The sequence below is a fragment of the Giraffa tippelskirchi genome, chromosome 8 (assembly GCF_054371585.1).
Source record: "Giraffa tippelskirchi isolate mGirTip1 chromosome 8, T2T-mGirTip1v1.2.pri, whole genome shotgun sequence".
Taxonomy (NCBI): Eukaryota; Metazoa; Chordata; class Mammalia; order Artiodactyla; family Giraffidae; genus Giraffa; species Giraffa tippelskirchi.
Window position 1 is genome coordinate 146,654,618 of NC_137282.1, and position 26,209 is coordinate 146,680,826.

General features: G+C 47.0%; 2 protein-coding genes and 1 pseudogene across 4 annotated transcripts in view; 1 reads left to right on the forward strand and 2 right to left on the reverse strand.

Annotated features, from left to right (window-relative positions):
• The window catches only part of GPLD1 (glycosylphosphatidylinositol specific phospholipase D1), an 89,413-nt gene that overhangs the window by 1,514 nt on the left and 61,690 nt on the right, over positions 1-26,209 (forward strand). The window contains exons 2-4 of the transcript XR_014062773.1: positions 3,248-3,319; positions 8,656-9,883; positions 14,267-17,202. The gene's annotated coding sequence lies outside the window, so the exon portion shown is untranslated. Of the gene's footprint in view, positions 1-3,247; positions 3,320-8,655; positions 9,884-14,266 lie in introns of the transcript that reaches the window.
• Positions 690-26,189, reverse strand: ALDH5A1 (aldehyde dehydrogenase 5 family member A1). 3 transcript variants are annotated; one of them, XM_081522195.1, is made up of 11 exons: positions 25,835-26,189; positions 18,752-18,835; positions 17,898-18,068; positions 16,512-16,645; positions 15,876-15,906; positions 14,589-14,732; positions 11,241-11,384; positions 9,503-9,661; positions 8,378-8,547; positions 6,182-6,240; positions 690-4,516 (listed from the first exon to the last, which is right to left on the reverse strand). In XM_081522195.1, exons 1-11 carry the CDS (start codon positions 26,159-26,161, stop codon positions 4,311-4,313), a joined length of 1,629 nt encoding a protein of 542 aa, XP_081378321.1. In that variant the 5' UTR covers positions 26,162-26,189; the 3' UTR covers positions 690-4,310. The 3 variants fall into 3 exon arrangements, with proteins under 3 accessions (XP_081378321.1, XP_081378322.1, XP_081378323.1); XM_081522196.1 differs by lacking the exon at positions 15,876-15,906 and having other exon boundaries at positions 16,529-16,645; XM_081522197.1 differs by lacking the exons at positions 14,589-14,732; positions 15,876-15,906 and having other exon boundaries at positions 16,529-16,645.
• Positions 19,922-23,557, reverse strand: LOC145517091 (putative ribosome-binding factor A, mitochondrial; annotated as a pseudogene).

Here is a 26,209-nt window from a genome sequence, read left to right on the forward strand (position 1 = left end):
ATAGCATCTTCAACAAAGAACAATAAATCTCTGGAGAAATGACAGAATAGAGGGAAATAGTTGTAGGTTTTCAAGGGTGGAGCCAAAGGCTAGTTAAAAATTTGTTATTTAGAGTCCAGGCTGATTGGGCCTGAAGTTGTCTCTGGGAATTAATCTTTGTCCCTTCCTCTTGATAGAGAGGGGGCACCTTTGTAAATTTGTATCCTGCTTTTGGGGCTTCCCTGGTGGCTCAGTGGTAAAGAATCCGCCTGCAATGCAGGAGTCACAGGAGACATGGGTTCGATCCCTGTGTCAGGAAAATCCCCTGGAGGAGGAGGGCATGGCAACCCACTCCGGTATTCTTGCCTGGAGAATCCCATGGACAGAGGAGCCTGGCAGGCTGCAGTTCATGGGGTCGCAAAGAGTTGGACACGATTGAAGTGACTTAGCACTCATCCTGCTTTTAGGCAAATAGAGGGGTAACAAAAGACAGAGTGCTTTTCTTTTATCTGCTACTTAATTGTCTTCAGCTCACAAAAATCCTTATGCCAAAGTGGCACATTTTGGGGTGGCATGTCCTGAACTCCTACAGTCATATTTTGAAGGGGGCATGCATATCCAAACTGGTCTAATAATCTCCAAAGTAAACTCAAATGATAAACTGGCAAGAAAAATCCCACAAACCAGAAACCTTCACTTAAAACAGGAAATTCTGTTAATTCAACCTTTATTAATCACACACGCACAACTCTGCTGCATTGACACACCTACACAGTTATCAAAAACTGGAAAGTGAATTACGTGTATTTTTAAAAAACAAAATGTTTTCACAGTTCCAATTACACTTATTCCCAACTTTTATCCCACAAAATACAGCATGAAAAAAAAACCACAGCATAAATATTATTCAAGTAAAATGCTATTTATCATAGCCGCATATGCGTAATTAAAGCCCCGGGCTTCAGCCTGAAGAGAAGGCAGTCATGTGGCACAGTTTAAAGTTAATGATCTAAGTATACAATAAAACATTTATCTGCATTGTGCTTCTGATCTTTACTTTCACTAAGTCTTTCCATAAAAATTGAAGGTAGATGAGCCAACACGTGACATAAAATTATATTTAAAAGCTATTCAAATGGATAAAGATAACAGGTAACAGGAGGTTTAAAATGAGAATCCCTGCATAGCTGGGGAAAGTAAACTGAGAGGTGTTTTCTCAAGGCCAACAGACTCCCGTTATCTGGGTGATTTCCTATGAGTTATGTGATGATTGCTGGAAACTTCTTGATGAGAATTCACTGGAGCAAGGCCTGGAAAAGTACTTTTTACACAGTAGGTGTTCAATAAAATGAAATAATGCGTCATAAACGTGGGAAAGTCAGTATCTTCCTCTTGGTTTAGATCAGAGATTGGCAAACTATTTCTGTAAAATAGCCAAAGAGTTTTGTGGGCAATACTGTCTGTGGTGCAAATACTCAACTCTGCCTAGAAGGTAGCCACAGATCATATGGTAATTGAATGGGCGTGGCTGGGTTCCAATAACATTTTATTTGGGGCTTCCCTGGTGGGTCAGATGGTAAAGAACCTGCCTGCAATGCAGGAGACCCGGCTTCGATCCCTGGGTTTGGAAGATCCCCTGGAGAAGAGAATGGCTATCCACTCCAGTATTGCTTGGAGAATTCCATGGACAGAGGAACCTGGCGGACTACAGTCCATGGGATCGCAAAGAGTTATGGACACTGATACCTGAATTTCAGAAAATTTTCATGTGTCATGAAATACTAGTCTTTTGATTTGTTTTCCCCTAACCATTTGGGAATATAAAAACCATTGTTAGCTATGGGTTGTACAGAAGCAGGCCAGATTTGGCCTGTGAGCCAACCCCTGGTCTAATGGTCCTTTTCTATTTCACGTTAAAACACACATTTTTAACAAGTCTATCACATATTCCATCACATAATCGATCACCTTACTGAACAATAACCCCCCAAAATTTTCATTTAAAAAATACGTCTTTCCCCACAACCCAGATCAATTTTACTAAACAGTAAGCTATTTCCTTTTCAAATTATTTTAATTCCAAAATTAATCAAGGATATTGCAGTAAGTCTCTGGCCCTCAATTTATGTACCTGGTCAACCAGATATACTAGAAAACTCAAAATCTGTCATCAAGCCAAAGCATCTACTGAGTTACAAAGTTACAAACGTTTTTGAATGTATTCCCCCAAACATTTCAAAGCACTAGTATTCTGGACTTCTAAAAACTATTTAGAGCATTTTTATTGTTAATAGAAAACAGATGGACGCATCCAAACATTAAGTAATTAAAACGTTACATGAAACAACCCCAGAACTAGTAAGTGCAAATTCACTGTCAATATGATGTGTGATTGTGGACAGGGTCTGAGCAGTGCCTGTCACCAGGAGGTGGACGTCAGCTGATTCCTTACCTGGGCCTCAGGGAGACGGCTGATGTAACCCGGGGCAAACACAAGGCAGCTCCAGGACTGGCCGTGGTACCTCTGTGCACAGGGACATCTCAGACCTTTAGCTGTTCAGCTCCCCATGGCTCAGTGAGGGGTGCTATGTCCTGGCTGGTCTAGGAGCGACTGCCTCCAGCACTCCTTTCATTCGTGTTTTCCTTCCGCTCCCCAGAACATCCAGAGGATGTCAGTGGAGTGTGCATACACACACACAGTGGAAAAGGCGGAGCTTCATCCCTGTCTGTTCCACCAGGACCAGCCTCTATCCCTTTCCTCATATATCAGGACGTTTAGAGACACGGTACAGAAAAGCCTGTTGCTGCTGCTAAGTCGCTTCAGTCGTGTCCGACTCTGTGCAACCCCACAGACGGCAGCCCACCAGGCTCCCCCGTCCCTGGGATTCTCCAGGCAAGAACACTGGAGTGGGTTGCCATTTCCTTCTCCAGTGCATGAGAGTGAAAAGTGAAAGTGAAGTCGCTCAGTCATGCCCGACTCTTAGCGACCCCATGGACTGCAGCCTACCAGGCTCCTCCGTTCATGGGAGTTTCCAGGCAAGAATACTGGAGTGGGGTGCCGTTGCCTTCTCCGACAGAAAAGCCTAGGGTTTCCTTAATCAGCGTTTTTCGTTCAGAGCGACAGGAAACAGTGATCACAGGGCTTTTTGTTTTTAAAAGAACTATAAAGACTCATTGGATAAAAAGTGCCTCTTCCAACTGGCAACTATGGAAATTCTTTTCCCTTTTGAGATCATTGTGCTCAAAGTGCTTTTTCTCTCTCTTGCAGGTGAAGGAGCAGCATCTCATGAAGAGCAGGCTGTGGGAGACCAGCCCTCACTCGGGCTCAGGTGCCAAGCAGGTGGGTACCAGCCTCCTCTCACCTCGGCAAAGCCACTGCTGGAGACCCAAGCCGGGCTGGGAGGTGCTACTCATAATAATGATGACTCCACTTAACATCGAATTTTCACTTTTTGGCAAACATTATATGTTTGCTTTCTCTTAGGTTCACAGTATCCCATGGAGCTAAGTAAGGCATGAACAGAATCTCCACTGTACCGAGGGGTGGGGGTAGGGGGTGGACGGCATGTCTGTGCAGACAAAGCCCACCCAGGCCGTTACCCGTGGGCCATCCTCCCACCAAGCCGCCGCTGCCATGCTTTGCTTTATACTTATTTGTTCTCAGAAACATGATGTGGAAAAACAGCACAGAAATGAACACAGAATCTTTAAGCAGTTGAGGATGATGGAGCCTTCAATTTAAAAACTAGTCAAAAAAGAGAGAGGTTCTTTCATTTCTCAAAGAAATTCAGGCAATTCTGTGCTGTGTCTGAAGTTCTTAAAAAAAAAAACAGCTGATTCGGCTGCTGCAGCAACACCTCCGAACACCCAGCTGGGGGGTCCCCAGGCATGCAGAGGCATCCTGCCCAGCCTGTCAGTCACGCTCAGAGGTGCCCCCTACAGCACCCTGGGTCTTAGCTCCGGAACCACATGGGTGCTGGCTATGCCATTGCCCAGGCTGTGGTCCCACCACGGTGGCTGTAGGACCAGCGGGCCTCTTGCTGTACCTTGCTCTGAGGCAGACGAGGTCGTGGGTGAGGGGGTGGGGGCTGGCAATCTGGGGCCTCATCCTATAAACCCACTGCTGGTTCTCAGGGATCTGTGGCCACAGGCTTGTGGCATGTATTGGTCCCAAGTCAGCTAAGGAGAGGGTTAGGATTTGTATCTGCTTATAAGGATTGGATGATTTTTTTTTTTTAATTCCTAGTTCAGCTACCCTATGGGCTTATTTAAAACAATGGATGGCATGTCCCCATACATAGGTAAGCCTCTGTTTTAATTTTTGAAGAATCCTATAAGCCTCCGAAGCACACATACTTGAGCTCCAGATACTCGTCAATGCCATACTTGGAGCCCTCTCGCCCAAGGCCGGACTGCTTCACCCCCCCGAAAGGGCACTCCACGGAGGAGATCAGTCCTTCGTTAACACCAACCATGCCGACCTCCAGCCGCTCCGCCACCCTCCAGATCTGGGCCGGGTCTTGAGAGTAAAAATAACCTGTCGTGGAGATAAAGAACACAGATGTAGGATAGTCATTAAAGACATCGTGTCCACAGCTGAGGGTGCCATGGATGACCAGCTGCCTAGTCACGTGGGCTGCAACCTCCCTGCTTCCACGTGGAGCCCCTAGTTGGTCCCGTGCATGTCTTCATCTCACAACCTTTAGAAATCATCTTTTTGCTTCTGTTCCACACTCGCTAGCTCTCTCACCATCTCCAGCTAGGACTGTAACAACAATGAACCCGGCTCCTATGGCCTCCTAATCAATCCACCCTGCCCACATCTGTTAGGTTATCCATGTGATGTTTTTACCCAGACCTTCCAGCAACTCCCTGTTACCCATAAACAAGGTTAAGTTCCTGCTGGGTATTCGAACTCTCCCTAATGTGGTTTTGAACAACAGGTCCAGCTTTATCTTCCATGATTCCAGTCACCAACCATCTCCACCAAACTCATCCACCCAGTTCTGCTTGTCCTATTTTCACTTAACTCCCTAGGTCCCCCTCTGCCCAGAACCTCTCTCCTCCAACCTGTACCATAAGAGTCTTGCCCAGCATGGACGCCCTGGTTTGGGGCCTGGCTTCCTCTACCATCATCCCATCGAGAAGGGACGAGAGGAATACTGAGCTCAGCGTTATGGGGGCACTCGCGCACACATCTTACTCCAGCATCAGGCTCTCTTGAGTCGGCAACTCAGAGTCTGTGTAGCAGAGTAAGGGGCCCTACAGTGGGCCCATCCTTTCTCTGGGTATCAGTAGTTCTTTTCCACCCAGAGAAGAAGCGCCTGAAGAGCCACAGCTGTATCTTTATGTCTTCGTGCTGCTGCTGCTGCTAAGTCGCTTCAGTCGTGTCCGACTCTGTGCGACCCCATAGATGGCAGCCCACCAGGCTCCACCGTCCCTGGGATTCTCCAGGCAAGAGTACTGGAGTGGGTTGCCATTTCCTTCTCCAGTGCATGAAAGGGAAAAGTGAAAGTGAAGTCGCTCAGTCGTGTCCGACTCTTAGCGACCCCATGGACTGCAGCCTACCAGGCTCCTCCATCCATGGGATTTTCCAGGCAAGAGTACTGGAGTGGGGTGCCATTGCCTTCTCCATCTTTGTATCTTTGTCAACACTTCATTCACTAGTGGATGCTAAAGACGGATTTGTTGGGTGTCTTTATGCACACTCAGTTTTGTCAGGGACACAGGGTACATACTATGGCCGCCTTGACCATGTCCAAACTGCAAGAACGGCAGCCACTCGTGAGGCTCCCTCTGCCTGTGCTGTCTTCCCTTCCTTCATTGCCCTGATGCTCTCTGTGAAGGCAAGCGCTATCTCTTTTGTTCGGGCTTCCAGGAGGGATGCGAGGAAAAGCACTCGCAATTTCCAGGCATAGAGCCTCTGGGAACATGGGACTTAAGGGGTGTGGGTGGTTCTCCCCAAGAACAGTCGGCACTGCTGTTTCTCCCTCCACCACACCCAGTTCTGACTGGGGAGCTCCCATCCCATATCCTGGGGACATGGCAAAGAACCTGGACTTGCACAAACCTGCCCTCGCCCCTTGGAAAGCAATGAAACACATGCTGCAATGAAGCTGACTTCTCAAAACCCCGGGCGACATTTAAAAGGTACAGCTGGAGAAGGGACTGTGATCGTGGCCAAGTGAGGGCAGACACCCACCTGCCAGCCCGACGTCGGCCGCGTTAGCGATCGCCACTGCCTCCTCCTCCGTGTTGAACCTGCCAAAGTCAGGGTGGGTCATCAGCAAAATCCCTCAGGGGAAGGAAAACCAGCTGTTTTTCCTTCTCATCCGTTTCCCAAATAAGAGCCAGGGGTCAGTCAGAGTTTTGCAAGGAGCAGGGAGGAAAATATCTTCACTGCACATGCTGAGTTCAAGGCTAGGGAGCTTGGATCAACACTGGTTCATCTCTTCTAGGAGAACAGGAGACACACAGGGAAGTACAGTGTGTTCAAAATGTTGAATAAAACGCCTAAGAAAAGGATTACTGCTCTTGTTCCCTCTTAAGACGTGCGCCAATCATAACAACTACTTGAGAAGCAGCCGTGATGTGGGAGCAAGACAACAGCCAGGCCTGCTGGGGCCCAGGGTTCCAGTGTCGGCCCCGCCGCTTATGCTCTGACAGCATGACAGTGCTGGGGGTCTGTTCCCCTTGGAAATGAGACTACTGGTATGGAAGCCTAATGCAGTCTCTTCCAACTTGATCATCTTATTTCTGAAACTAGACTTCAGAGGCCTTTTTCTTTTGCCCCAGAACTGTAACTGGGGGGCAGAACATTCTATGCATCCCAGCTCCTCAAGTAAGAAGGCCAGCAGCAGCCAGCCCTCTGAAGGCTCGGGCAGAGCTGGCAGACCCCGGTCAGTGCAGGAGGATGAGTGGGAGAGAGAGGAGAGGGATCCCGAGAGAAGCCCTTGTTCCAAGGACGAGCAGCTCTTACCTCTCCACTGTAGAGAGCAACCCATTCTACCTGCCAGAGAATAAAATCCAGGGCGCCACCCATGTCCTCACTGCCTACGTGTCCCTCGAAAATGCACTCATCACACCATCAGCTGGGACATCCTCGACAACTTCACCTTTTGAGTGTGTGCTAACACACGGTGCTCCTACCACCCTGTGTCCCAGAAGGAGAGGTGTCAAGACACTAGAGTCCCCTAGTAACAACTGTGTCCTGACTATTTACACAACAACCACAGTGATATTAGGTGATGTGCTTTATATATATTATGTCATTTAAACCTTACAACTGTCCTGTGAGGCAAGTTTTTTTGTTTGTTTTGTTTAGTCACTAAGTCGTGTCTGACTCTTTGCAACCTTATGGGCTATAGCCCACCAGGCTCCTCTGTCCATGGAATTCTCCAGGCAGGAATACTGGAGTGGGTTGCCATTTCCTACTCCAGGGATTGAACCTGCGTCTCTTACGTCTTCTGCATTGGCAGGCAGATTCTTTACCACTGTTCCACCTGGGAAGCCATGAAGCAGGTACTAGTTTTTAGTCCTTTTCCCATCAAGGACCCTGAGGCTCAGAGATGTTAACTCATTCAAGGGGACACAGGTATAAAGTAGCAAAGCCTGCATTCCTAACCCCTGCATCCTTTTGGAAAATGTCAAGTTCATATTCTAGGTAAAAAAACTTTTTATTAAAACAAAAATGAAAGTTCTCCAAGTGGTCCATTCTCCCAATGTCAAATTAATCTATAAATTTCATTAGCAATGGAAGAGAGAGAAATATTTGGAGAAATAATGACCAAGAATTTCCTAGGACTAAACAAACACCTCAGATTTTAAATAAAGGCCTTAGGATCTCAGATTGAAAAAAGCTCACAGCATGCCGTACCTAAGTTACCACAGTAAAATTTAAGAACATCAAAGGCCATGAGTCTCTGAAGAGAAAAAGATCCCTTCACAGGAACAAGAAGCAGACATCAGCTTTCTCAATAACAACCCTGAAAATAAGCAGACCAAGGAGTGATATCTTGTGAAGCTAGATTTTTACGCAGGTAGATTATTATTTACTTGGGAGTGTGGGATAAAAAGGTCCCATAAGAACACAGAGTTCATTTCCCACAGACACCCTTGAAAGAACTCTTGAAGGATGTACCCCGTCATGAAGAAAAATGAGTTCGGCAGGAAACAAAGCAGAGAATTTGGTAAATTTTGTGGTCTAAACTGGCAATGATGAAAACCAGTTTTTTAAAAACCATACCTTGAACTTGGCCCTTCCCCTGACACAACCCTGCTCTCTGCCTGTCTCCCTCTCCCCCCAGGCCTCAAACGACACAGGAGCTGGACTCCTCTCCAGGCCTCCTTTTCCTTTCTTATTCTTCCTCCCGGCTTCCTACACGCGGGACGGCCTTACTTGATAACAGGTGCCACAGGCCCAAAAGTCTCTTCCTGAGAGCAGAGCATGTCTCGGGTGACGTTGCTGAGCAGGGTGGGCTCAAAGAAGTTTTTCCCAACTTGGTGTCGCCTCCCACCTGTCACAACGGTGGCGCCTTTGGCAATGGCATCACTCACGTGTTTCTCTACCTGTGCGAGGAGAAAAGGAAGAGCCTTTGGGAAAGGGAATCCAGGATACTTTGAAAATGTTTAAACCGTCAAAAACTGTAACTGGGTTTTTCTTTCTTTTTCAAATAGGTTTGAAACCATGTACCCCAGTTCCTTCTAGGTAGGAAGAACCAAATACACAGACATGGAGTCAAGAGGGCAGGTGGTATGTACAATGCTGCCTCCTCCCCGCTCATTGGAAGGACTGAAGCTGAAACTCCAATACTGTGGCCACCTGATGCGAAGAGCCGACTCATTGGAAAAGACCCTGACACGGGGAAAGGTTGAGGGCAGAAGGAGAAGAGAACAACAGAGGATGAGGTGGTTGGATGGCATCACCCACTCAATGGACATCAGCTTGAGCAAACTCTGGGAGCTGGTGAAGGACAACAAAACCTGGTGTGCTGCAGTCCATGGGGTCGCAAAGAGTTGGACATGACTTAGCGACTGAACAACAGCAACCCTGCTCTGTGGGTTTTTGGCTATTTGATCTTACTGTTTGTTGAATGGCCTAATACACATACACTCGTGTCTTTCCAGGCCTGATGCTCAGCTGCCTTTCTGGGCATTCCTAGAAATGTCTGATCTCAAAAACAAAGAGCCTTTTTCCTCTCCTTTTAGGTGTTCCAAAGATGAAAGAACTTTGTATTTCAAGATGGTAATTTCTGAAGCAGCAGGAGACAGAATTATCACCCTGCAAGAGAAGATTTAGGGACGGCAGTATAAGAATGAAAGTGACATCTCATGGGGACTCAGCAGAATGACAGAGCTGGAAAAGCTTACAACCTGACGACACCATTTGATTCATACAAACGGGCAGAAATTCACTAGTTTTTCTGATTTCTCCTTGTTTCCAAAACCACCTTGCTGGGCACCTTACCAGAGTGATTTTTGATACTGAAACCAGAACACTGAACAGATAATAAGACAAACTTACCTTTTCTACAGCTTTTGCATTAATTAACGGGCCTTGAGTAGTTCTCTCTTCAAATCCATTACCCACATGCAGGTTTGTTTTAATTGCCTCAGCAAATTTTTTCACAAAGGAGTCATGGATACCGCTTTGCACCAAGAAACGGTTGGAGCAAACACAAGTCTAGACAGAAAGAAACAAACTCATGTCGACAGTTCGTCAGAAGCTACTGACCCAACCAATAAAGCTATGATTGCTGCTACCTCTGAATGTAAATGTACTTCCCAGGTGGTTCCTGTCCTGGGTCCCACCTCCACACTCAAGCTTGGCTCTAAAGACAAACATGCCAAGAGCATGTACTTCTCCAGGCCCCTCCACAGCCATCACACCTCTGTGGTTAAACAGGTAAGCAAGAATAAATAATCTGTGAGCAAAAAGCCACTAACCCAGGTTTTTTTCAAATGGCTCATTGGAACGAGAAAACCAACACAAGAAACCAGCTCCTTGAGACAGTAATACTCAGCAACAGAAAGTGGAGCTAGAAGGAAAAGGATTCAAAGGCTAATTTGTGTCCTCTAGCTTAGTGAAACTTTCAAGAGCTTGGCAGAATCCAAAATTTTGAAAATGCACATGAGATCATTCTTTCAGTCTAAATTATTGAAAAGCCCTTTATTATTTTTTCTAGTTTAGACCTAACATTTTCAAGTTATAATCAAACATTATTAGAAATGAGGTTATCCTTGATACATTTTCTTCATGGCTTTTTTCTTAATTGTGTATTTTCTAGTAGAAACAGTTTGTAGATAATTTTGTATCCTGTGCATTTTTATTGGCTTAAAGCAATATACCCCAAAGTTGTAGCTTTGTAAGTGTAACTCTGAAGGTTATACACCTTTGCATTTTGTGTTTCTAAAAGGAAACATACATATTTCAGAAACAACCAAGCTTATTTAGGTTATGTGAAAGCAGAAAAATTAATTACCAATGGTCAAAACAGGATGAAAACTATTTAATAAAGAATATTATACATTTCACCTTTTTCCTCCTAGATAACTTTCAATTTTTATTCCATTTCTGGAATACATTTAAAATCGCTTATTGATGGTACTCTAAGATGAAGTGCTTACCTAGTATGAGATAACTTGGAAGGTCCCTGCTAGAGCTAATGCTCTGGGATTCCCTAGAAGGTGTGAGCGCAGGCCACCACTCTCCCTAGGACAAGCTGGACCCCTCTTGGCCCACTGTGGTGTGTGTGGCCCTCTAGTGGGGGCCTGTCCTGCCCCCCTCATCTCGGGAAGAGTGAGACCCAGGCAGTAGGGTTTTGAGTTTTTTAAGGCACCATCTCAACATTTTCTAACCTTCTTTTCCTTAAGACTGTGGGCTCCAGACCCTAGCTGTTCAGGCTATTTTGTATCCGAGGAGATGTTTAAACCTGTTCAGCAGAGAAAAGTCCAGCAAGGGAAAACTATGAAAATAACCAGATTCAAAGAGGAGATGAAAGAAGAGAACGATTTGATTAGAAGGCATCTGCTGTTCAGGAAATTCTCCTCGAAGCCAGGGATGAGGACAACTTATTTCCCTTCATACCCTCTGAGCCTAGCAGAGTCCCAGACAAAGAGAGGGCACTCACTAAACATCCAGTGAAAAAGGACATGCATGAAGAATGAAGGAAGGAACCCAGAGTGCCCTTTCTCCCAGGAGGTGACAAAGGGGGTAGGATCTTTGTAAAGCACACAACCCAGAAAAATACTCCAGGACTCACCTGTCCAGAGTTCCTAAATTTGGAGGCCATGGCCCCGGCGACAGCCTGGTCCACGTTGGCACTATCGAAAACGATGAATGGGGCGTGGCCACCCAGCTCCATGGACACCCTCTTCACAGAGTTTGCTGCGTGGTGCAGCAGGACCTGGGAGCAGACAGAGGATGCTATGAGCGCCCAATAGAGGAGGAAGCCAGGTACACAGTAGTGTATATGGGATGACAGTTTGCATAAGAAAAGGGGGAAATTATATATATATACATATTCATACTTGCTTATATTTGATAAACATGGAAGAGATGACAAGAAACTAAAAATAATTATGTATAAAAGGGAGGAAACCAGGAACGGGGTAAGAGTGAAACTTCTGAATATTAACATGTTTATATTGCCCTGATTTTTGAACCATGTCAATGTATGACCTACTCAAAAAATTATAAACAGGCTTAACAATCACAGAGATAGGATAATAAAATCACTCAGAACCCCAGAACCCATAGTTTATCACTGATAAAATCTTAAGGTATATCTATCCAGAATTTGGCTATACACACAGAGGGATATGTACCTTTTTTAAAAAACAAAACTTTGTATTGAAGTATAGCTGATTAATAATGTGATAGTTTCAGATGGACAGCAAAAGGACTCAGCTATACACATACCTGTATCCATTCTCCCCCAAACTCCCTTCCCATCCAGGCTGCCACATAACATTGACCAGAGTTCCCTGTGCTAGATAGAGAGTAGGACCTTGCTGGTTATCCATTTTAAATGTAGCAGTGTGTACATGTCCATCCCAAAGTCCCTAATATCCCTTTCCCCAAGCTCTCCCCATTGGCAACCATAAGTTCATTCTCTGTGAGTCTGTTTCTGTTTTGTAAATAAGTTCATTTTTATCATTTCTTTTTAGATTCCTCATATAAGGGATGTCATACAAGGTTAGTTTCTCTGTCTGACTTCACTCAGTATGACAATCTCTTAAGTCCGTCCATGTTGCTGCAAATGGCATTATTTCATTCATTTTAGTGGCTGAGTTATATTCCATTGTATATATGTACCACATCTTTACCATTTGTCGATGGACATTTAGGTTACCTCCATGTTTTGCCTACTGTAAATAGTGCTACTATGAACATAGGGGTGTGTGGATCTTTCCAAATTATAGTTTGGTCTGGATGTATGCCCAGGAGTGGCATTGCTAAATCATATGGCAACTCTATTTTTTTAGTTTTTTAAGGAGCCTCCATGCTGTTTTCCATAGTGGCTGTACCAATTTACATTCCCACCAACAGTGTAGGAAGATTCCCTTTTCTTCATACCATCTCCAGCATTTATTGTTGGTAGACTTTTTAATGATGACCATTCTGACTGGTGTGAGTAAACCTGTTTCTTTATTGGACTCAAGATAGCTATTTTCTTGAGAACTTTCAAGAAATGCTCTTTGCCAGGCCATTGGTTTTCCCAGCTCGGCTTGCTCTTGGGTCACTTGGCTCCTCCACCTGTGTCCTCTGACTGAGTCTTCTTCCCACTCAGCACCCATGATGAGCTTGAACCTGACTCTGGCTGCATGGCCCCTGCTGCCTACAATCCTGCTACGTCCTAAGGAGTCCTTTCTGCTCCCATTTCCCCTGCTGACCTTCTCGGGACTTCAGCTTCCAAAGCCTTAGAAAGGGAGCATGACAGCCCAGCTTACCTTTCTATGAGATACTCATCCTTGGTCACTGACCAGCCTATGAATCTGTTTTCCTCAGGTCAAATGACCATTCATGGTTGAATTCTCTGTGGGGAGCAGACGAATACTCTGTGCTATAAAGCATGGCAGCTGTCCCGTCCACAGGCCCCGGGAGGGGCGGTCCCCCTGGAAGGGGTAAGGGCAGGGCCGCATCTCCAGAAGAGGCTGACTGACGGGGGTTCAGTTAGAGGCAAGATTTTATGTGCCAAGATCCAGAGCTGAGCCACTGATTCTCTGCAAAGATCAGCTCAGAATAGGCTGTTGGTATGAAAAATGGCTACTTATCAGGGATTCCTATCACTCTTCCCTTTAAACCACTTGAAGCGAAGCACTGTCCCGTGTGAAGAAGTGAAGTGACTCACTTGTGTCCGACTCCTTGTGACCCCATGGACTGTAGCCTACCAGGTTCCTCTGTCCATGGGATTTTCTAGGCAAGAGTACTGGAGTGGGTTGCCATTTCCTTCTCCAGGGGATCTTCCCGACCCAGGGATCAAACCTGGGTCTCTGGCATTGCAGGCAGATGCTTTACCCAACTTAAAAGGACAGTTGGACTTGGCAGGAACACGGTCAACATTTTCCTGGGGGTCTGTCCCTTGGGGACAATTTGCTGAGCAATGTAAGGTTAAGTAGTGAGTGGCTGGCCTTTGCCCAGCATCTGGGTACTTCTCTGGCTTCAGTGGCAAAGGTTTACAACCCTTCTTCTCCCAGGCCTCTTTTTCTCTAACTGCTTTGAAACCCTCCGAGAATAAGTTTGCTCTGCAAGATCCCTGGATCAGGGTGGTAGCACTTTATGGATCTAAAAATTCACGCTTCTGAAATGAATGAGTGGCAGGCTTCCCAAGTATGAGTTTGTGGCATGACAATCATAGTTATGGCTGGGAGTTACTAAAATTGGTTTATTTTCTCCTGCTTCTCATGGTGTCCAAAAAATGACCAGTTTCACCAAAACTTTCAGATTAGGTTTATATTATTTTAATCTGATATGTTTATGTACTTCTCTAATATGAGCATATGCGTATATGTATATAAACACTAGCAGGAAAAATGTGTACTATCTGGAGAGAAACATCATAACTAAGAACTTTTGTTCTACTCTGCCTTTTTTTCTGTTTTAAACATTTAAAAGGATAAATAAAAATGCACTCATAGGCACACAAATGAGGTTTTGGGGAAAGAACTTTTCAACATATAAGGGAGAAGAAAGCTAGAAAAAAAAAAAAAAGACCTTTCTGTTTCTGTAAGTACCTTTATACTAAACACAATTTTTGTTCTAAGGCATCCATTTCTTTAATTTTAGATTATGAAAGAAACACACATTTGAGAGTTATGGGAATACGATGGACAACTTTCAGCTACTTCACATGCAACAAATAATGGGAACCTTGTCTACCCTTAAACCTTCAGTTTTGTCAAATAGGAACCTAGATCATGTCACAATGAGGATCACCATCCAAATATTTCTAGAAGATGATCAGACATTACGATATGGGACAGAGCTTCTAACACTCTGCTGGAAGCCTTCCTACAAATGGTGACCGAGATGAAGTAGTGTTTTTGATACTGTATAAAAAGAAGTTATTAGAATGACACTTGTTTCCTTTGAGACCTAAGTCACATACCTTTCCAGTGGCTGTCGAACCAGTAAAGGAAATTTTAGACACGAGAGGATCTGTACAAAGTGCTTCCCCTACTTCCTTGGCCTTCTTTTGAGAGCAAGGAATCACGTTGTACACACCTGGGGGAATTCCAGCCTGGTTTGCAAGCTATAAAGAGAAACAGCAAACATGTGGCAGCAAACGATCAAACTGGAGAAACAGAAAAGAGAAATAAATGTTTTAACCCAGAAAGTAATGGCAAAAAAAAAACAAAACATAGGCTAACTTTGGGGCCAGAATATATTTAGAACTGAAATAAGATTCTTACTAGTGCTAATGTGGTATTAAGGCTTCCCTGGTAGCTCAGATGGTAAAGAGTCTGCCTGCAATGCAGGAGACCCAGGTTTGATCCCTGGGTCAGGAAGATCTCCTGGAGAAGGAAGTGGCAACGCACTCCAGTATTCTTGCTGAGAAAATCACATGGACAGAGGAGCCTGGCGGGCAGCACCCCATGGAGTTGCAGAGAGTCAGACACGACTGAACGACAATGTGATATTAATGTATTGCCAAGTTTCTGCGTGAATTTTAAGCAGTATTTTATCATGTGCATGTGTGTGTACACACATGTATGTATATTTCCCAGCCCTGCCACTAATAAGGCCTAGAAACAATGACCAGCCAGTAGCAATGACCATTCCTGGTGCCCTAAATGTAGTCTTAAAATATCATTTCCTACCAGAGGAAATAAAAGCTTTCTGCAGAAATGGTTAATCCCAGGTCTGGGACAAGAAATACATATGATAAGTCTAAACTATCTTGTCATACTAGCTAGCAAAGAAGGTCTCAAAAACTATTAGAGTTATGTTAAAAGATAAAAGAACCAACTCTTAAGAGGCTGCCATTGGCCAAAAGTGGGAGCAATGTGAGCTTCATCAAGGATAATAACCACAAGAAAGTGAAACTCATCAAATACCAACACACTAAAATCTATTAGCACATAATGCTCCTTAAAAAACAAACTAATTGGGAACCTTTGGCAGATGACAGGAATAGATTCATTTATTTGAAAAACTGGTAAATAAAAAGAATCAAATATACTGCCTTTCCTCACTGAATTCACCGCCGGGTAACCACAGAGTTGATGGGAAGCTTTGATTTATAGAAGTGGCCTGGTGAATAAATGAAAGAAAAAGGAATGAATTCAAATATTACCATTTGGGCAACTCCTAATGAATTAACAGACTGAGCAGCATCGTACAGCAGTGGGTGCAGATGTGAAAACAGAGACCCAGACCTGATTCCCCTCCTGACAAAAGGACACAAAACGGGATTGAACTCAAGTCTGATGAAGTGTCTGGATACAGCTGCCAGTTTGGAAAGCGCAGGAGACAGAGGAACATGGTCCCTGATACACTGTCTGCAAAGCCCGGTAGATGGAGAGTTCTACCAGTCAGATGTCTAGCTTCCTCAAAAGACATATTGTAAGGGAAAGAGAAGGATGGAGGGGAATCTGCCCAATAGAAGGAACTCATCAGATGTTCTAAAGTTTAACAAGTGAAGGCCACTGCAGGAAGTCTGGATCCTACTCTGCGTGACATGAGAAGCCATTAGAGGGTTTTAAACAGAAGAACAAGATCTGACTGAATGCAGATTGAGCTGGAGAAGGGAGTGGTTAATAAGAGGTGCCCTCAACGTGAGAAATGCCCAGCTTTTAGTCACATTACTATGACAATAAAAATGATGGCTAGATATCATTGTTAGTGTAGCCTAAAGAACAGCCTACAGATGCCAGAAAATTTCCATTATTTTTTCTAAAAAGAGGAACATCTGACTTAAAATAATGACTAGTGATTTAAAGCAACAGCACCATCAAACAGGAGATGCAGGCAAAGAAGGAGGTTTCGAAAGTGCTTCCTCCTGTCCCAGATAATGTCCTTTTTTGGACGCAGTGCATAGAGGCTCACCTCAGCCAAGGCCAGGGCGGAGAAGGGCGTGTCCTCGGCAGGTTTCACCACCACTGTGCAGCCGGCTGCCAGGGCGGCCCCCACCTTCCGTGTGATCATGGCGCTGGGGAAATTCCACTGGATCAGAAGAGAGAGGAGGTGAGTGAGAGGAAGGACTGCACACCTGCCTGGCAGAGGTGTTCTTACACACAGGGGAGCTCTCAGCCAGCTTCGCACCTGGCACCTGCTGGCTCCAGGGACTATGGAGACAAAGGCTCATGGAGACAAATACACCTTCAGAGTTTAAAATAGTATACAATTATCTACACTGGGTGACAGCCAACTTTCCCTGTAAAAGGCTGGGTAGTAAATATTTTAGGTTTTGTGGGATGTCCAGTTTCTGTCACAACTAGACAGTATGTATACAGATGGGAGTGGCTCTGTCTCAGTGAAACTTTATTTACAAACATGGGCCTGCAGGCTGTAGTTTGGTGACCCTTTGGGGGAAAATATTAGCAAAGGTGATTTTGAAGATGGTATATATTACTTCCCTCTCTAGATATTCATAGATAGCTCTCTGTGGACATGTACAGTAACATTTTATTTCAACAAAACCTTGTATCGTGCTTATTCTGACCTAGGCACTGTTGTACGCACTTTTATACTATTATAATTAAATCCTCATCACAACCCAACGGGGTTGGTATTTTTCTTATTTGCAGGTTTGGAGACAGTGAGAGCAGTTAAGAGACTTGCTCAAGGTCACACAGCTAGTGGAGACTGAGTTCTGGGTCAAGCCTAGTCAGTCTAGACAGTGAGGGGAGTGTTACTCTGTGACTGTGGTGGGCAGGGAAAGATGAGCAGTCTTGAGACCAGCTGGCAGACCCCGTACAGAAGTTAATACAGCATCTTGCAGAAGGTGGACCCAAGAGAAGCAATTCGTGTAGAGAAAGCTGGGTGCCCCACAAGGATACTGCAGTCCTATCCAGGCAGATGCAGTATCTTATTTCTCAGCCTTTTTGCTTTCAGAATGTGGCCCAGTGCCTGCAGGAAGGCACATAAATACTTTGAAAGTGTCAGTCTTAATTAAGTCTTTTTTTTAAAATGATAAACACCAGAAGATCTTTTTAGATGTACTAGACAAGAAGCCTTTAATGCCAAGTCAGAGAAGCCCCCAGGGTCCTCCTGTGGGTCATCCCCCTCCTGCAGGCATTAAAAAACACTGGCCACCACCACACCTCTCATTATCACAGAGGACCAGGAAACACGCCTCCACCTCCAGCAGTGGTATCAGGAAGCCAAGAACACGTGCCAGAAATAACAGGATGAGCACCCCTGATCCAGCCCATTCAGCCGCCTCCCCCAGGATCTCGCTGATCCTGCCACATACCGGGGTGATGATTGCAGCCACACCAAGGGGCTGCTTGAGGACGAGAGCCCGCCTTTCTTTTGCTGGGGTGGAGATAATGTCTCCGTAAACACGGCGGGCTTCCTCTGAAAACCACTCCAGGAAGTTGGCAGAGTAGAGAATTTCTCCCTGTGCCTCCTTCAGTGGCTTTCCCTAAATTAAACCATAAGAGGACACACTCATTACCTTCTAATAACAAAAGCACGATTCTGCGTTTCTCAATTCTTCAAGGAGAAGCGTCTCCCATTACCAAACCCACTGGGCGGTGGAGAAATTTCTAGCCTCAGTGTGAGTCTCAGAAAGCAGAATCACAAATGGTGATGGAAGGAAGCCTGCCAGGTCACCCTGAGCCACAGTCATCATTTGCCTCCTCAACAGGTTTACAATCAGGAGGAGGCGCCTAGAACGCCTCTTCAAATTTTTTTTCCTTCTGATATTTTCTAAATGTTGTGAACAGTGGAAAGTAATTTATCAGAGCGACCAAAAAGCTGGTACCTTTGCAAATGTACAAAAACAACATAAAAAATCAAAGCAGTCATGTGGGAAAAAAAACCTAGAATGGTGGAAAAGCAATATTCACCTAGTTCCATTCAAAATCGATTTCCTGCATATTATTAAAGAGTAAGTTACAACACAAATTTTGATTTAGCAAATATGTGTGCCTGATTTAATCAGAAAAATTTGTGCCCAAAATAATAACTGATGTCTGATCATGAGGTAAAGAATTCACATTTTCTTTAGCTACCTAACAGCACTGAAGTTAGAGGTTCCTCTAAGCTTTCTTCTAAGAACTCTTGGACAGTTGCTTCAAGTACTAAGTTAGGTCCTGAACTTACACTTTCAGCTGTAATTATCTTGGCAAGGTCATCCTTATTTTGTATCATTAAGTCATACCACTTGCGAAGTAAAGAACTCCTCTCCTGAAAAAGAAATACAAAATAGTAAAATGCCAAGTGTGAGAGAGACTAGTAAATAGTCTTCCGTTTCCTAAAATACTTGCTGTGCAGTCTCGGGGAAACATATATTGACCTTTTTTAAAAATTGAGGTAGAACTGACATGCAACGTTGTATTTGTTCCAGGGGTACAGACCTTTCTTTGGTGAGTAACATCAAAGATTCCATTTTGGGTGAGCTGAGTCATAAATTGTAAAAGCGGAAAAAAAAGTTTTGTGGAACAACTGTTACTATTGATAGTAAATGCAAATAATGAATTTCACCACACAAAGGTATAGTTCCCTACTTTTTGCAGTAAAACACACAGAACACAACATTTACCATCTCAATCACTTTTCAGTACGCAGTTCAGTGGCATTAAGTACAACACTTTGCACATGGTTGTGCAGCCATCACCACCCTCCATCTCCAGAATGCTTTTCATCTTGAAAGACTTGAGAGTCTGTACCTGTCTCTCCATTCCTCCCAGCCTTGACAACCACCATTCTATTAATACTTTCTGTCTCTATGAATCTAACTACCCTAGGAACCTGATACAGGTAGAATCATACAGCCTCTGTCCTTTTGTGACTGCCTTATTTCACACAATGTCCTCAAGTATGAAAGTGAAAGTGAAGTCACTTAGTGGTATCCAACTCTTTGCGACCCCATGGACTGCAGCCTACCAGGCTCCTCTGTCCATGGGATTTTCGAGGCAAGGGTACTGGAGTGGGTTGCCATTTCCTTCTCCAGGGGATCTTTCCAACCCAGGGATCCCGCATTGCAGGCAGATGCTTTACCGTCTGAGCCACCATATAGTTCTTGCTTTTATTTTTTTCCACTAAGGTTTTTACACCCTTCCCACAGGCCTCACCACCTCTCCTGCAACACAGCACAGAGGGTGCAGATGAGACCTGCAGCTGCAGGAGGGCGCCCGGTGGCACCAGCAGTGCGCATGCACCCGGGTCACATCCACTCCCTTCTGATCCTTTCTCCTCATCGCAGTTCCTGCTCTGCTTCTTGGAGCCCCACTCGAATCCCGGGGCACGCTCCTCAGGAGGCCCCCTCGGTCGTCACTCCCCACCCTGCAGGTAGCTCTTGGGAGAGAGGTCATCGTCCACACAGGGTCTGGCCTTCCTCTTTCTCATCTGCTTTGTCAACTCAGCCATGTGCTCTGGCCACATGGGGTCCATGCTCCTGTGCCCTTTCTCTCTCCTCCTCTTGTACTCCAGGATCTGCTTGTTGAGTGCCTCGTGGTCAATCCCACTCAGATTCGAGTGTGCCGCAGGGCCCAGGGTATCACTTGGCGAAGCAGTGTCCAGGGCCTCGGGGTCGCTGAAATCACTTTGCACAAAGTCTTCTTTTTCATCCCAGGGTCCAAAATCAGCAGTTGCCAGTAGCCGATCAATCTGCATCATAGCTGCGTATTTTTTGTCCTGAACAAACACTCTGGGTGGCACGTTCCTCGGGGTCTGCTAGGACATCAGAAGATGCCCCATGTGAGCAGCGCTCCTCTGCAGGGCGGCCTCCGGGGTGCGTTCTGGGCCTCAGAGAGGGTCACCCTCCAGAAGACACGGCAGGCAGAGAAGTCTGAAGCCAGAGAGAGCTTGCAGAGCTCTGCGTTCAGGTCGCACAGCTCCTGGCTCACTTCGGGGGTGCACAGCAAGCCTGTGAGCGCTTCGTAGAGGAGGCGGTTCAGTGCCTTCAGGCGCCCCGGACTTCGTTTCAGGTTCTGGAGGTGCTCTTCATCAAGCACTCCAACCGGGATGGCTTGTGGGTCAAGTGAGAGCCCAAGGAAGGGCCTTCATACCCAAACTTCCTCCATACATAATACAATGTAAATGCTACGAAAACAGTTGCCAGCAAAGCAAGTTCAGGTTTTGTTTTTTTAGAACTTCGTGGAATTTTTGCAGAACACTTTCAGTCCAAGGTTGGTTGAAAATCTGAGGATTTGGAACCTTGGACCCACGGTGGAATGTAAACATCACTTTGCTTTAAAAGTTCACTTTGCTTTTAGCAGACTTAAAACCATCACAACTGTATAAAAGTACAGAAAAAAGGCTGGAAAAACCTCAAATGGTAACAGTGACAGGTGGGCTTTCACAAGTGGAGACTGCGCTTACAGACTTGGCTGCGTGCTCGGGCGCCAGGCTAATGCCCAGGTGGAGCCCCCACCCTTTGCAGGACCCCCACTCCGGGCCACTGTACCGGTGCCCTCCACCCCATTCAGGAACATTACTTGATTTTCGAAGCAAATTTCTTGTGCAGGTTCTTGCCACAGGACACAGGTGAGCTGTACACACCTCGGGCACTGCTCAGGCGCCCCAAGTGGAGCCCCTCGCAGACCCCTGAAAGCGGCCCACAGTTTGCTCAGCGACCGCCGACAAATGGCCCGTTCTTTATTTTAATGACTCCTTGGCAAGTTGTCCCATAGACTGGGGTGGAGGGTGTGGGGTCTGTGACGCTTAGGAAAGGGTTTTGCACACTTCAGAACAGAGGCGAGGCACAACCCTGTGGATGTACTTAATGCCACCGAACTGTACACTTGCAAAGAGCTAAAATGGTAAATTTTACATCATGTGCATTTTACCACAATTTAAAAAATTTTTCAAAGATAAAAGGATGAACGAATAAACTGGATTAAGTATGTTGTGGAAGAAATGATTTCTTAAATATTTTTTAAAAAAGGAATTCATTTATATAATAAAAGAGAGAACCCAGGTCAAGCAGACCACACAGAGGTGAAGGCGTCCCCTGAGTTTGGGCTTCCTGCATCTAAACAGGTGTACATGAAGCACAGGAGACTGTGGTTTGTTCCTACCTGCCTGAGAGGTTGCCCATAGCAACGAGCAAACCTGGTTAGTCATTCTGTCATTCTAATCCATTTAGTAGTGTAAGATTTAAATTATTTTCTCATACCACTCATGAGCCGAGAGCCTGAGACTGTGGAAACACCACCAACTGTCTTGCTCTGGGTTCTTTCCCCTTCCTATTTTGGATAAGCTAACACGCTTTGTTATCTTAGCTCTCAAGGGTGTTGCTGAGCCTTCTGAATCTCAAACCCCCAGAGACGAGGCATTGACAGCTCTTCCAACAATATTAATACAGTCATTTCACCCTCTCTGTAGAGTGGTGCTGGTGTAGTTGCTAAGTCTTGTCCGACCCTTGTGACCCCATGGACTGTAGCCCTCTCTGTCTATGGAATTCTCCAGGCCGCAATACTGGAGTGGGTTGCCATGCCATGCCTTCTCCAAGGGATCTTCCCAATCCGGGGGTCAAATCCAGGTCTCCCGCATTGCAGGCGGATTCTTTACCATCCAAGCCACCAAGGAAGCCCACCACTGAAAGGATGAGAAGCACCAAGAACAGTGCTCAGCTGTGGAGGGCACAAGAACGTTCCCCTCCTAATCCTTGGAACCTGTGACTACACGTATTACTTCACAAGGCCAAAGGGATTCTGCCCGTGTGATTAAGGTGAGGTGAGAGCGGAGCCTAGTTATCCAGGTGGGCCCCATGTAATCACTAGGAGGACTATAAGAGGGAGAGGGAGGGTCGGAGGGGGTGGGGTGATTCCAGAAGCTCAGGTCGGTGTGGTGCAGAGCCACAGACCGCGGACTCAGGGAGGCCTCTAGGGGTGGTGGTGGTTTAGTCGCTAAGTCGTGTCCAGGTTCGGCAGAGGATCTTCCCAACCCAGGGATCGAACCTGAGTCTCCCGCATTGCAGGCAGATTCGTTACCAACTGAGCTAGAGGGAAGCCCCAGGGAGGCCTCTCGAAGGTGGAAAAACCCAGGAAACCCCCAGAGCTTCCCCAGAAAATGCAGCCCTGCAAACGCCTCTTGGACTTCAGACCTCCAGGACTTAGGTAAGAATGAGTTTGCGTTGTGGCATCGTGTTAAATCCCTCCGTCTGGGGATGATTCATCCCAGCGGCCAGAGGAAGCGAAAGCACCAGGGGAGAAGGCGGTCAGCAAACGTCAGCTCCTTTCTCCCTCCGAACCCCTCCAGGGGTTCACAAGGTGGGGAAGGAGGTGGCGGCCACGCCACGGGCTCAGAGAAGCGAGAGTGACGGCAGGCTGTGCAGGCCGACGGGCTCCCTGGCAGAAGTAACACAGGAGCTGCCACCCCTCAGGAACCCGGGATGTGAATGGGCCTAGAGAGGGGAGTGGAAACTAGCCGGAGGTGGGGCGACAAGAGAGCCGCCTTACAAGCTGCGTTTGCGCCCCGCCATCCAGACGGCAGAGGTGGGAAGCTGACCCCACCACTTCCTTAGTCGCTCGGAGGTCCTCTCGAGGAGGAGGGTTCCCCGAGAGGCCCCAGGGAGACCATCTGACTGCACCTAGAATTGCTCCTGGGCCCCTGAAACACCCCAGCGGGACAGGTTGAGGCTGCAGGCCCCGCTGGGGGGTGGAGCGTGGGCTCCAAAAGGACGCCAGAGGGCCCAGAGCTCAGCCTCGATGAACACGCTTCCTGCAAGCTCATCATCTCCCACAGCTGTTAGCACTCGTGCATTATCTCTCTCGTTCAGGCGCCCCTCTCAACATCCCCCTTACACCCTCACTTCGCGTCTAACAGACATCTCAGACTCAGTGGGGCCACAACTGAGCTCTGGTTTCTCGCCCCATGCTCCTCTCACTCCTTCCCCATCACATACCCTTTATCAGAACGCTCCTCACCGCCTCCACCACTAACTCTAGTGCCGGCCACCAGCATCTCCCATGTGAATCACCACTTCTAGCAGTCCCTGGACTTCCACCGTTGCCCCCACTACAGTCTATTCTCAGCACTGTGGCCAGAGCATCCTTTCCGAATGCAAGTTAGATCTTTCTGAAAACCCTGAAATGAAGTCCCGCCTCACTTAGAGCAAGACCCCACTTAGTCCTTAGAATGGCTACACACCCCACTCCATCCAGCCCTCTCCTAATTTTTCCCCGCGGCAGTCTCCTCAGCACACGGGGCTCCTTACTGATCTACACGTGCGTCAGGCATGTGATCAGGCATGCTCCTGACTCGGTTTTTGCTCCAGCTGAATTCTCTCGCCTCTTTCGTCTTTGCATCTCATGTCCTCAGTGAGAACTAACCTGATGTTGCAGCCTGAATTCGGTTCCCCCCAAATTCACATAACTCCCCAGTACCTCCGAATGTGATTGCATTTGGAGATAGGCTCTGGAAAGAGGTTATTAAGATTAAATGAGGTCACAAGAGTGGATCCTAACCCATTATAACTAGTGTCTTCTCAGGAAGAGATTTGGACACTGACAAGTTCAGAGGGAGGAGCATGTGAAGATGGGGAAGACAGCCACCCACAAGCCCCGAAGAGAGGGGCCTCAGGAGAAACCAGCCCTGCCCACACGCCTTGAGAGCAGGCTTGTAGCTTCTAGAACTCTGAGACAAGAAATTCCTATTTAAGCCACTGAGTCTGTGATACTCTTGTTATGGCGGCCCTAGCAAATTAATACAGTTGCCCACACTATTTACTTTGCATTTTGCCCCTTTTCTCTGGCCTCTGATCCTGTTAGCCTTCTCTACTTTTTCTCCCTCATAGCATCCATTACAACATACTTGTTTGTTGTTGTTCAGTCACTAAGTCGTGTCTGACTTTGTGACCCCGTGGATTGCAGCACACCAGACTTCCCTGTCCTTCACCATCTCCCAGAGTTTGCTCAAATTCATGTCCATTGAGTCACTGATGCTATCCAGCCATTTCATTCTTTGCACCCCTTCTCCTCCTGCCTTCAATCTTTCCCAGCGTCAGGGTCTTTTCCAATGAGTCGGCTCTTGGCATCAGGTGGCCAAAGTATTGGAGCTTCAGCATCCGTCCTTCCAATGAATATGCAGGGTTTGACCTCCTTGCTGTCCAAGGGACTCTCAGGAGTCTTCTCCAGCACCACAATTCGAAAGCAACAGTTGCTCGGCACTCAGCCTTCTTTATGCTCCAGCTCTCCTATCTGCACATGACTACTGGAAAAACCATAGCTTTGACTATAGGCACCTTTGTTGGCAAAGTGACATCTCCGCTTTTTAATACTGTCTAGGTTTGTCATAGCTTTTCTTCCAAGGAGCAAGCACACCTTGTGTGCACCAGGACCCAGGGGGAAGGAGCAGTGACTTGTTTGTTTAGCTATGTTATTTGTCACAGGTTAAATCTCCTCCCACCCCTCACCTCCAAGTGAACTTCATGAGGGCAGGAATGTTTCTTTTGTGAAACTGCTGTATCCCCAGAGCCTCCCACAGTGGGTGGCTTAACAGGTGCTCAGAAAATGTCTGATGGATGAATCAATGTTACCCTCCCTTGGTACTTGGACCTCATTGCTGGACTGTCTTCCTTCAGAGGAAGGATGCTGAAAGACAAGGTAGAAAATGACCTCTCTGGGCTGACTCCAAGTGTCATAAACTAAATGAAGGAGGAAGGAAATCTCTCCCGCTCTGACATCCCCCACCCCGCACCCCCCAATTCTCTACTACTCTCTATGTCAGTTAATGGATGTATCTCCCTATTCGGGCCCCAAACCTGGAGGGTGGTCCTGGGCTTGTCTCTTCCCTTGCACAAAGCCCCCGATTTTCCCCCCAATTCTCTCCACCCCCCAGTTCATGACTTGGCCGGAGCACTCACTACCAGCCTCCGTGTAAACCACCCTATTAGCCTCCTGCGTGGTCTTCCTGCAGCCAGGCTGGTACTTCAGATGCTCTGAAGTCACACGTGCTCTCACCTTTCCCGAAACCAACCATCCCTCCCCCGCGGTCTGCTCTTTTATAACTGCAGGCTCATGTTCTGCTCCCCTACCGGACCCTTTATGAGGCTCGAGGGCGGGGCCGAGCTCCCTAACGCCCCGCACCGGGCTTGGCACAAAGCCGACGCTCCAAACTTCTTTGTTGTTATTAAGTCTTTCCACATGGTGTATCCTGGAGCACTGGGGAAGGGAGAGGTGACACAGATGGTTTCACTAGGGTACAAAGCCCCGATCGCCCCTGGATCCGGCGCGCACTCACCTTGGCCGAGACCCCCCTCCAGCTGCAGAAAGCCTCGTAGGCAGCGCGCACGGCGGCGCGGGCCTCGGGCATCCCGCAGTCGGCCACCAAGCCCAGCTCGGCGCCGCTGGCCGGGTCGTGCACCGGGAAGGTGGCGGCTGCTGAGACCCAGAGGCCGCCCACGAAGCCGTCGGTGCGCAGCAGGGCCGAGGAGAGGCCTGCCGGGCCTAGGGCATAGCCGCGGATCGGGGCCACCGCGCAGTCAGCACGGGGGCGGCAGACCCGGCTGGGAGGTGCCCGCCGGAGGCACGGGGCCGGACGGCTCAGCAGCCGCAGGCAGGTCGCCATGGCCCTGGCGGCTGCAGCGGCAGGAAGCAGGCGAGCGAGCGTGCGCAC

Excerpts from the sequence above, each read along its gene's own strand:
- ALDH5A1 (XM_081522195.1), bottom strand. The coding sequence starts at position 26,161 with ATGGCGACCTGCCTGCGGCTGCTGAGCCGTCCGGCCCCGTGCCTCCGG. Across the intron at positions 16,646-17,897 it reads TGGCTGCAATCATCACCCCG|TGGAATTTCCCCAGCGCCAT; the intron begins GTATGTGGCAGG and ends CTTCTGATCCAG. Across the intron at positions 8,548-9,502 it reads ATGCAAAAGCTGTAGAAAAG|GTAGAGAAACACGTGAGTGA; the intron begins GTAAGTTTGTCT and ends CTCCTCGCACAG.